The sequence below is a fragment of the Equus przewalskii genome, chromosome 7, assembly GCF_037783145.1.
Source record: "Equus przewalskii isolate Varuska chromosome 7, EquPr2, whole genome shotgun sequence".
Classification (NCBI taxonomy): domain Eukaryota; kingdom Metazoa; phylum Chordata; class Mammalia; order Perissodactyla; family Equidae; genus Equus; species Equus przewalskii.
Genome location: NC_091837.1, coordinates 54164165 through 54176379, shown reverse-complemented (window position 1 = coordinate 54176379; position 12215 = coordinate 54164165). Strand labels below are relative to the sequence as shown.

Below are 12215 nucleotides of genomic sequence, written 5' to 3'. Positions count from 1 at the left end.
AGCAATACGTTTACTATTATTTGTCCTGTGGGCAATACTCAGCCTCCATTAAGAGAGAGGACTTAGTGTTCAGTTACACGATGAGGAGAAAATGACCTTGGGTATTCATTCATAAAAATAATAGACTCTTACGTGCTGCACTCAGCTCTTCAATAGACCCAGCAAAGACGGCCTGGGTGAACACTGGCTCATTGTCATTGATATCGAGAACTTTAATGCGGAGTTCTAATGGTTTCTCTAGGTTGTTTCCTCTTACATCCAAAGCGTAACCCATCAGCTGAAATCATGACACAAATAATAGCAGAGATTAGATTTAAGCTAAGGTAATTGAACTAGCAGGGATCAATAAATAAATAAATTAATAAAACGAACCATAACTATTACCAAAGAAAAACTCCAAACAAATAAATGTAAAATTGGTCTTACCAGAAAATACGGTGTTTCTTCTCGATCAAGAATGCGGGTAATGTTCAAGTCTCCAGTGTTTTTATTAAAGACAAACACGCCAAAAGGTGGCTCTGTGATCCCTTTTCCGGTGTATTTGTATGTAATTTTTAGTCCTTTTTCTTCTGCAATATCAGAATGTATCTAACACAAAAACAACAGAGGAATGCCTCCAGTTAAACCCTCTATAACTTACTTGTAAATATTTTTAAGGGCAAATTTCCCTCTGAAGTTGTCAGGATGCTGACAGCAGGAGGTATGGGAGCACAAGGGCTCAAGAGCAGATGTGCTGGTGTCAGAGAACCTGGGTTCTCCTCTCCTCTCAGCCACTCAATGGTTATGTGATACTAAGACAGTCACTGAACCTCTCTGTGCCTCAGTGTTGCTATCTGTAAAGTGGAGAGATACTATTGTCTCCCTCTCAGGGTTGTTACGAAGTTAAGATGTCATTAGGGGTACTGGTGGCGGGTGGGAGGGCGGGGGGTAAATTTTAAGTTTAGCACATAAGGTAAAATTTGCAAAGTTAAAATCACCTTCAGAAATCCATTTAATCATCTGGAAAGCATGAAGAAGGCATCTTTCCTTTGAAGGATTAAAATAATCAAGCACCTTCTCTGCTTAAAATGCTTCAGGAAATTGATGTTTCTAACCCACTGGGTCTTCTGTAGTTGCCATCTTCATGTTCTATAAACACTTTATCCGTATCCCTAATTCTGCATAGTAAGTGTGATTAGTCTCTGTGGCCTCCTCTTGGTTCCTCAATTCCCTCCTTTAGACTTCACTGAAGCCATCGCCACCCACCTGCCTGGTGGGTTCTTTTTCCTGACACCTCAGGATTAGTTACGCTTTCTTCCCATAGGTTTCCCAACATGCACTGGGGCTGGGGAGTTGCTGCTGAGAATACTAAGGGAACAGCAGATGGGGCCTCCAACCTCCTGGGACACCAGCTCTAGTTCTGGAGCGGAATGGTGAACCTGGAGCAGTCCTGTGATTACTCTTCAGAGACAGCTTCTATCGATCTGTTTGTCTTTCTCTGTGCTTCTGTCTGTCTCTTTTTTTGCCAAGTACAGTGTACACACATATATACACACACATACATGTATTTGCATATGTATGTGTATATATATATAAAGTATTTATAAAGAATATTCTAGATCTTTATGTACTGATTATAGGTATTATATAATTCCACTTATGTTAAAACTAAAACAAACTTGTGTCAACATAAGTGTTGGTTTGTATGTATATATGTATGCACGTAAGAGTATGTAGGTATACACATATTTATGCATTTTATAAGATCCGGAAGATACTAAACTGTTGACAGTATTACCTGTAGATAATTTGGAAAGTTGGGGAAATTTAATAAGACGTTTTTGCTTTTTATGTAAATTTTACTCTTAGGAACTTATATAATCAAAATTAGAAAGAAGAACAACTAGCACTTATAGAACCCCAAAGAATCAATGCCTTTTAGGGAAACCTATTGAAAGAATGTGTGAATAACTCAGATATCTCAGAAAACCAAAAATACCAAAACAAAAACCTTAACTGATTGCATATATACTATTATGTAAAGCCATGATGAAAAATTTAGATTTTGGAAGGCTTTTATTAAAACAACACATTGCTGGAAAAAGGAAATTGTTGTCTTTTGTTCCACAGCTGCTCTTTCTTTTACGGAGCTCTTCATGTACAACATTTATAAGATTGGAAAGATGAACGTAACACTTGGGTACGAACATTTATTCATTCACACCAATGTTTACTGAGCACCTGCTGGATGTTGGCACGGCTCGGGGCAGAGGGTATGAGCTGTGAGCCTAAGGACTAAGCCCCTGCCCTCAGGAGACTTACACTCTATGGAGGGAGCCAGACAATAAGCAAGCAACATACAGCACAACGTCTTGAGTGGAATGTGCCATAAACGAAGCTGAAACGGAGTAACAGGACTGAGAGAGATGGCGTGAGGAAGGGAAGGGAATTCTCCTAGGAGTTGACACTTGGGCAGAGGCTTGATGCTGTGAGATACTGTAAGTATCTGTAGGGAGGGGATTCTAGACAGAGTGAACAGTAATGCAAAGGGTGAGAGGCTGGAATGAGCTTGTGTCAGTTTAGGGATGGAGCAGAGTAGGGCGTGAGGGGTAACAGGAGCTGAGGTCAGAGAGGAGGCCAAGGTCAAAAAATCCCAAGAACTCTTGTAGACCAGAGCAGTTTATTCCTTCCATTGTAGCTACTGAAAGGGTCTCACTAAGGGGGTGAACATGCTTCGATGTTTTTTCAACTGCTCACCCTGGCTGGTTTCTGAAGAATGGACTGGGGGGGTGGAGCGAGGGGCGGCGTGGCCCAAGAGTGAAAGCAGGGCGACAAGGTCTCGGGCTCTTTTGTAACACAGGTTAGAGATGACAGTAACCTGGATGAGGGGTGCGGCAGCGGAGAGAAGTGAGCAGATCTAGAATATATTTTGGGGGTAGAACTGATAGCACTTGCCACATTTTTGAAAAACTGGATAGAATTACAGTGCTATTTACTGAAATGGGCAGAACTTATGTAAAACAGCTTTAGGAGAAAAATTAAGGTTTGGGTTTGCAGCTGCTAAATCTGAGATACATATTAACATATTAGTATGATTACTATATAATTTATCAAAAAATCTCACCCCTTTGAGAGTGAAAGGAGAGTTATTAATTATTAAGCCAGGACAACGGGCATTAACCAAGACTGTCTCAAGTAGAGTGTATGGTTATCCTACTTATTAGATATTGGTTCTTTTCATTTTGAACATTATTTTTTATGTGTAGAGTGGCAGAATATGCCACCCCAAAATAAGCTACTTTGGTATAGGATTATTTTGAGGCTGAAGGCAATTGAGAAGGAGCAGACGGGAGAAAAGTTCTCTGCCCTCCCCCTCTTGCCTAAAAGCAGGACAAAAATCTGTAAGGGTGTCCTCCCTCCCCGCTCTACCAGGAAGAACAAAAATTAATCATCAGAGACAACTTCAGACCCATATTGGCTTGGAGATGACACCAGGAACCCACGGAACAAACTTTACTAACCAGCCTTTTTCTACCATTAGTTTCCAATATATTTGCCTTCCCACAATTTACTACCCCTAGAGATTCAAGGTCCTTTTTCTTAGTCACTTCTCTAAAAATTTGTTCCTTTGCTAAGCCCAAGTTCAAAGCAAACTGTTGAGTTACACATTTCTGGGTACGCTCAGGTGTTACATGTGCAATACACATGTTCATGCACTTCTGTTTGTTTTTCTCTTGTTAATCTGTCTTTTGTCAATCCAATTTACAAAGTAGGGCCTAGGAGGGTGGCAAGAGAAACATTTTTCCTCCCCTACAGATAGTGTCTTATTTTGAAAAGTGTTAAACAAAGGTTCAACTAGTGCCAGATCCCTTAACTCTTAGTTGAACCAAAGCCCAAAATTATATATATTTTCACTAAATACACATCGTTCAGAATGGAAAAGACGATCTTCGGGTTGGCACTTTCTGCTAAAAGTTAAGCTCTGCTAATTTTCAAACATTATACGTAACGTCAAAAGACTCAGTAAGTACATTATATAATTCTCTTTAAATTTTAACGTGAACATGAAAGTTTTATCACAACGTATTTGAATAATATGCATATATTTCCTCTTTCTCTTGAGAAGGTACCTTGGCAATAGGATTCTTTTTGGACAGATCTTCTCCCTCCCGGAGAGCCACAGGGGCCGTGATCCAGGCCCGCTTTTGCCGTACTAAGTGAGTATGTTTAGAAAGCAGCTCATTTTCATTTCTTGTGTTGAAGACCTACAACAATAAAATATGGCCAAAAAATTATTAAGTACCCTGAGACATCAGTATGGAATTTACTAAATTTACTAGACTTTACTAAAACTTTAAAAATAGCTGTGCAAGTTTTAAGATATAAATTTCATATTTCTTAAGATCCATTTTCAAAGAGAAAATGAATACACTCCAGCAAACTCGACAGGTGTTCAAGAGACTGTCTCCAAATGATACAGCAGTAGGGTGTCCTTCTTATCAGTGAAAAAAGATTTCTCAGAGTGAAGAATTAAAAGGCTAAAGAGTAATTTAGTGACCTTACAAATGGGCAAGTTACAATTAATATACTATGTCAAGAATTTTTTTTCTTACTCACTGAAAATGAAGTTTGATTTTTCTGTGGTGGTTTACAGTTTAAAAATGAATTATTAAATGCTGTAAGACTAAATCTTAGTAACCTGTTGTTATCAATTTGACTAAAACTGGTAACCTGTCAGCTAATGAATTTATTTTTAAGAATGGGTAAAGGATTAAATTACCCATCTTTCATTTTCAGAGCCTTAAGTGGAAAATTACTCTATAAATTTTCAGTTAGGCTTTAATAGATATATAGCCTATCCAAGGAAAATTTCAATACAGCTGACCTAGTATCTTAAGATCAGAAATGATCATTATTCTAGGTTTTACTCATTTTGTTGCTCTACATAACGTGTTTTGTTTCAAAATATTTACACTGGTTATCATTAAGTCATTGAATTTTTTGTTTTTATTGAAAAAATTCTATAACAAAAAATTATATCAAAAAATTAAAATAGAATTTATAACGCAAAAACGTAAAACTTCTTTCTACTTTTTCACTCACACTTCGGAGTATTTACTGTTAGCAGCTTGGTTAATCTTTTCTCAGGACCATACAGTTGCATGTGTATAAAAGTCTTTTTCCCATAAAAATGGAATTATACTATACTTCTCATTCTGCCCCTTGATTTTTTCATTCAGCACCTCATCACAGACATTCTTCTATGTATCATAAATTACTTTATCATTCTCCTATTGATGGACCTTTAGACTGTCAGAAAACGCTGCACCAAACATCCCTGGATAGTTGTTCCTGTGCACTTGTTTGAATGGGAACAGCTGGGACTCAGGGAGTGAGCATTTTTAATCTGGTAAGGCACAAACCGTCTTCCATGAAATTAAGCCTCTGAGTCCAAAAGACAAAAATAATCCCCTTGGTTCCTTACCTCTAAATGGAGTCCATTTCCAAAGTTACAGCAGATCTGTAAAATAAAATTATTTGTTATTTAATACAGTTTGTCACTTAATTCAGTTTAAATACATTGTTAATGACCTACCACTTAGGATACTATAGGTATTTAAAAAAAAAATTTCACCACCACCACTATCCTCCTTTGTCAAAAGGAAACAAATTATAATTTTTCCCTTTGCCTCCCGACAAGGACCAGGGCCAGAGGGAGGAATCTACATTCTTTTTGATCCACACTGCCTCCTGCAGAAAACTCAGAACTCAAGGAATAACTGAAAAACAAAAGCCAAAACTGTCCTCTTGAAATCTCAGCCATTTGAGGACCTTTTTCTCCTTACTTTAGGGTTTTCATCTCACGTTCTCTGGGACCCACTGACCTTTCCTCAAGGCCTTTTGTGTGAGATACAGAGACGCACACCGCCCCTTGCCCCCTCCCCACACTATCTCCCATTATCCCCCAGGGTCACACACACACACACACACACACGACTGTCCTTATTTGGACATCATTCCTCAACTTCCTCAGTCCCATCAACTCTTTTCTTTGGTTCTTATCAAGCACTGTCGCACTTCAGACTTCATCATTACACAGAAGTAAACAGAGTTATGTTCACTCTAAAATCTGCACAATAAACTCCTACCCTGCTTTTTGACTTTCACTGTACTTTTACAGTCCATTGACCTCCTCTTGGCTTCTCTTTTCTCCTGGCTTAATCTAAATCAGCACTTTCTAATATGGCAGCCACATGTGGCTATTTAGATTCAAACTTAAATTATTTGAAATTAATTTGCTCAATAGCCACAGAAGGCAAGTGGCTAGAGAAAATTTTCATCATTGCAGGCAACGCTATTGGGCAATGCTGGTAGACTATTGCCAGCCATTCCAAAGACGCTATCAATGAGTCAGGGATCCCTCATTCTCTTGAACTTCTAATATTCCTGCCTCACTTTTTTCCCAACTCTGAACGTCTATTACTTTGTTTGATTCTGACCCTGTACTGGCGATGCCGCTAGAGGGAGCTGCGGTGACTGAATGGACCCATCACAATCCATGCTAATAGCCGCTCCCTCCACAGGGGTGGTGCACATTTCTAGGGTGACCATATGTTTACATTTGCCCAGGAGCGTCCAGCTGACACCTATTGTGCAGGCATCCCATCTGTTAGCAACTCTTTCCTTCTCAAAAGTGTGCTCATTCAGAGCATAAACTATACAGTCACCTTATCTTTGTCTCTCTCTTATTGTAGCCCCATCATTCCAGTCCAAACTTCGGGGGAATGTGCCAATCACACCCACACCACCTCTGAACCCACTCATTCTTAGGAGATGACCCCATGTTTTATTTGACTCAGATTGTACCTTCAATCATCTTTTCCTTCCCTTCTTTCTTCAAGGAAGAGGTGTCTTGATTCCTCTCCAAGGTTAACCACCATCTGTGTTCTTTACCTTCCACTCTCCTACTTGTTCTCCCACATTTACCTTCTCAAGAACCTTGTTCCTTTCACTAACTTTTATCTTCCTTCCCTACTGGCTAATCCAACATGTTCATTTCCTTCACACTGACAACCAAACATATTCAGATGTTCCCTCTCTTAAAAATAGACCAACCCTATCCTTGTTTCTGCTAACATTTAATCTACTGCTCCATAACCTTCTTTTACTGTAATTTCACACTGAAACAATTGTATGTATTTATTGCCTTTACTTCCCCACTTGCCATTTATGCATTAATTCACTGTAATGTCTTAATTTGGATTTTCTCAGTCTTGTTTGCCTTCTCCCACCTGCATCTCATGTCACACGGATCCAAGAAGCCCTAGTTGGTAAATGGAGCTACAGGAAAACAGAGAACTACATGGAAAATAGGGCTTTCTGTAAAATTTCTAAGTCTCTTCCACTTCTTCACATCCCTTTGAAGGCTTCTTGCAGGGTCTGTTCTACTTGTGGATCCCTCACCTTCCTTTCTTCCCTCTACCTTGTCAGAACATGTTCTTGCCCCTACTCTTCCAAAGAGAAACTCAAGGATAGTCGATGTTCAGCCTCTGGTATGAGCCTCTCTGGAGCAGATGCACAACATGCTTAATTTTCTATTTTATGGTCAGATATAGTATGTCTTCCTTGTCCTCTCTATTATTAATTTACCAAGCTAGCAATAGCCAGAGATATCTCTAGCCAAAGTTGTGCTCCCTAAATTTACGTATTTTCAAAGGCGGCATGGTATGAAAAACAAGTAAAAACAATGCTGAGATGGATCACTTCTCTCTGCGTGTTTCTCTTTTGGGAATTGCGGAAAGACTAGGGACTAGATCCAAGATTCCTCGGTGTCACATCATCAGGGGACATTCTTAAAATATAATTTATTTCTTGCCCAGCCTCCTAACCATCGTCTCTTCTCTTTGTACAGGCCATATTGAGGGGTTGGCTGGATCCAATATTTACCACTTTTATTCTTCCCTAGAATCTTATCGGGCCTAGCACAAGTATAATAAGCAGGTGTTATTTTAAGTAAATGTTATCATTCTGAACAAACATAATGTGTTTTACTAGGATATAAATAAAAGGGAGCAACGTATGATCCTTTAGTCAAAGGTAAACCCTTCCTAAGTATATCTGCATTGATCTTTTTTTATTGGAATGTACTTGCTAGATGTTACTTAAGAAATGCAGAAAATCACATGGTTTCAAACAGTGCTGCTTAAACTTGAACGTGTATTTTGTTTACTGGGGATCTTGTTAAAATGAAGATTTCAATTCAGTATGTCTAGAGTTCAGCCTTATACTTTGCATTTCTAACTAGCACTTAAATGATGCTCAAGCTACAGGTTCTCGAGGAGCAAGGTTGTAGAACGTGATATGGAATATCAATTGTTCGTTTAGGGATAGAGACAATGCAGTCTGCCTTATTCATTATTGTCTGAGAAGTTAACACAAGAAACTTTGTTACACTTGAGCACTAACATCTTGAAAGCAGAGAATCTTACATTTTATTTCATGAATTTACTTTTTTCTTTTGCTGAGGAAATTAGTTCTGAGCTAATATCTGTTGCCGATCTTCCTCATTTTTGGCTTGAGGAAGAAAAGCCCTGAGCCAATTAGCTACCTATGCCAATCTTCTTCCACTTTATATGTGGGTTGCCGCCACAATATGGCTGACTAGTGGTGTAGGTCCATGCCTGGGACCTGAACCTGTGAACCTGGGCCACCGAAGCAGAGCACACCAAACTCAACCACTACGCCACGGAGCTGGCTGCATAATTTACTTATTTTTAATGTTAAAAATTTTTTAAATTGCAAATATATACAAAAGCAGAGTGAGCAATACAATAAACACCCACATAGCCAACACCCAGTTTCAACTATCTAGCACACACTTCTTTTTAAATAAATTTTTAATTTAGGAATAATTTTAGATTTACACAATGCTGCAAAGATGGTGCAGTTTCCCCCTAATGTTAACACCTTAAATAACTATGGTACATTTGTCAAAACTAAGATATTAATATTGGTACATTTAGACAATGCACAGTTAACTAAATTCCATGCTTTATTCAGATTTTACCATTTTCCCCATTAATGTCCTTTTCTTCTGTTCCAGCATCCAATCTAAGATCCCACATTGCATGTAGTCGTCCTGTCTCGTTAGTCTCCTCTGATCTGTAACAGTCCCTCAGTCTCTCCTTGTTTATGACCTTGACAGTTTTGATGAGTAACTGGCCAAGCGTTCTGCAGTGTCCTCCAATTTGGGTTTATCTGTTATTTTTCACAGGGTTAGACTAGGGTTATGTTTTTGGAAAGAAAACCACAGAGTTGTGGTGAAGTGCCTTTTTCATCACATTGTATTAGGGTACATGATATCCACATGACATTATTGGTTAAGGTAGCCTTTGCAGGTCTCTCCACTACAAAGTTACTACTTTCCCCTTCCCTCCTCTATTCCTTGGAAGTGAGTCACTAAGTCTAGCTCACCCTCTGGGTGGGGATAACGGAGGAGAGAGATTAAGCGTCACCTCCTTTGGGTGGGGCACCTCTACGTTTTATTTGGAATTCTTTGGTAAGAAAGATTTGCCTTCTTCCTTTATTTATCTATTCGATCATTTATATCAGCATGGACTCATGCATATTTATTTTATTCTGTGGGTTATAATCCAATACTATTTAATTTATTTTGTTGTTCAAGTAGTTCCATCTTTGGCCATTAGGAATTTCTTTAAGTTTAGATTCTGTGTCCCTTTGACATGTCCCCATCTTTTTGTTTTTTGAACTCTTCCTTACTGCCTACCATTTTGAGCATTCCTTACTGCCTTGTATTTTCCCTGTCCCAGCCAGAGAAAGAGCCACTTCTCTAAGGAGCTCTGGTTTCTAATATCGGAGAATGGTATTTAGAAGCCAAGATCTGTGTGTGGGTGTAGCATACACATTATAAAATTGTTTCCGGTCTCCTCAACCACTTTTTCAGGGTAGGTTGTAAAGATAGAGTTTTTCTTAACTTTATTATCAGAGACTCTGTTTTAAGTTTTTTTGAGTAGCAGTTTCATCCAGTGGAAAGTGTATGATGTTGGAAACAGTCATACTAGATTAAAATCCTGATTCTGTCAGATAAATTGCTTTAATCTGAGTTTCCTTATTTGTCCAATGAGAACTACTAACACCTCTGTGCAGACATTTTTGATTGTGTATCTAAATGTCATTTCCTCTCATCTTCAGTGTTCACAGAACCCTATTTTGTTCAGGTATCAGATAGACCCTACCCAGTCACGAAGCTGAATAAAGACTGGTAAAATGCCAAAGCACGAGAGCCTCATTCACTTTGATGGTGGCTAGTTTAGGCATAAATGTGAGTAGTCAGCTCAGGCTGCCATAACAAAACCACCATAGGCTGGGTGCCTTAAACAACAGGAATTTATTTCTCACAGTTCTAGAGGCTGGGAAGTCCAAGATCGAGGTGCTAGCTGATTCAGTTCCCCAGTGAGGGCTCCCTTCGCTATGTCCTCACATGGGATGGGGAGCCAGAGGGGGAGGATACGGGGGAGGAGAGAGCCATCTGGTGTCTCTTCTTATAAGGGCATTAGTCCCAGCATGGGGCCTCACTCTCATAACCTCACCTAAGCCTAATTACCTCCCAAAGGCCCTACCTCCAAATATCATCATGGCGGGACCTAAGGCTTCTACATATGAATTTTGGGGGGGGGGGGCACAGACATTCAGTCTGTAACAACGCATAAGAGAATTTTGGCCAATGAGATATCAGGAGAGTCTGGAAAAGATTATCCTTGCTGACAAGAAGAGAAACATATGCACAATCTCTGTTTTCACCTGCTTCTGGAGACTGCTAAGCAAGGATGTGATATTTGCAATGGCCACAGCCACTTGTGACCATGAGTGATAAAATTAGTAAAATGACAGAGAAGCCAAACTGAAACCATAACATCTTTGAGTTAAGGAATTGGTCAAGTCTGGAGCCGCCCAATCTCCGGACCATTTCTTTTAAGATATTAAATATTCCTTTTATTTAATCTATACTTAGTTGGGTTTTGTTACTTGTATTTAAGAGCAACCTAACTGGTTCACCCATTTTGCAGGGCTATTATATAAACTAAAAGAAATAATAGATAAATGTGCTTATTGCAAAGACTAGCACATAGCAGGCACTCGGTAAACAGAATTATGATGGTATTTCCTCACCTAAGATGCATTTTCCTCATTTTAAAATTTCTGAAATTTGGATTTATTCATGCCTTCAACTTCCCAAGTTCCTACCATATGCTAAGTATTGAATGCTCTTATCCTCTTGGATTAAGTGTTGGGGAGATAGACAGAAACAGGTTGTGAGAAGAGCTGTAAAGAAAATTAAAGCAAGGACAGGGTGGCAGAGAGTGATTTAAGACTGGAGGGGGCTCTTAGAAGGGGTTCTCTCTGCACAGAGACCACAAAGGAATGAAGGACCAAGTGGGGCAGAGTCCTGAAAAGGGAATAGATAGGCCATGGGGTGGGAATGATCAAGGCTGGTCCTGCAAGAGGGGAGGGAGTCTGTGGGGATGATGTCAGGGCTTTTGGGGTGCTGGCAATCTGTTGCTTCATCTGGTTGCAGGTTACATGGTGAGTCAGATTGTGAAAATTCAGTACACTTGCAATATGTGCACTTTTCTGTATGTGTCACACTAAAAACTTACAAAAACTTATGTGCACCTTAAAGCTAAGGGTGTCATGAATCTTAGTAATAGTTCTTCTATTTGCATTTTTATCACACCTACTGCAGTAGCCTGTTTTCACAGACACTTAATAAGGCATGACAGATGAAAATGTTTGCTCCACACTCATTGTACAAAAAACCTAAGAGATCTGTACCAATATTCTGTCAACTGTGGAACTATTTGTTTATTTGATTAGGGAAATAGCTATGATCTGAACTACACCTTTCTAAAGTAAATAATTGGCTGTTTCCTTGGGACTCTGTATCTCACGGAATGCATTCTTAATTCAGAACAGTGGTTCTCATCTATGGGAGATTTTGTGCACACATCCCCCTCCCCTACCTTGGGGCCACCTGGGATATTTTGCAAAGTCTGGAGACATTTTTGGGTGTCAAATCAGGGATGGAGGTGGGGATGGTGAGTGCTACTGGCATCTAGTGGGGAGAGACCAGAGATGCGGCTCAACATCCTACAATACACAGGACAGTGCCCCCCACTCCCCCAAAGCATTATCTGGCTCCAAATGGCAAAGTGCCA

At 39.5% G+C, this 12215-nt stretch overlaps 1 protein-coding gene and 1 long non-coding RNA gene across 3 annotated transcripts in view; one reads left to right on the top strand and one right to left on the bottom strand.

Moving 5' to 3' along the window:
• The window catches only part of DSG2 (desmoglein 2), a 49515-nt gene that overhangs the window by 26513 nt on the left and 10787 nt on the right, over positions 1–12215 (bottom strand). For both annotated transcript variants that reach the window (XM_070629835.1, XM_070629834.1), the window contains exons 2-5: positions 5465–5500; positions 4110–4244; positions 427–588; positions 133–277 (exon numbers count right to left, since the gene is read on the bottom strand). In XM_070629835.1, the coding sequence (XP_070485936.1) occupies positions 133–274 (142 nt within the window). In that variant the 5' untranslated portion in view covers positions 275–277; positions 427–588; positions 4110–4244; positions 5465–5500. The remainder of the gene's footprint in view (positions 1–132; positions 278–426; positions 589–4109; positions 4245–5464; positions 5501–12215) is intronic.
• Positions 1–12215, top strand: part of LOC139084844 (uncharacterized) — an 81074-nt gene that overhangs the window by 59045 nt on the left and 9814 nt on the right. The window lies entirely within an intron of this gene.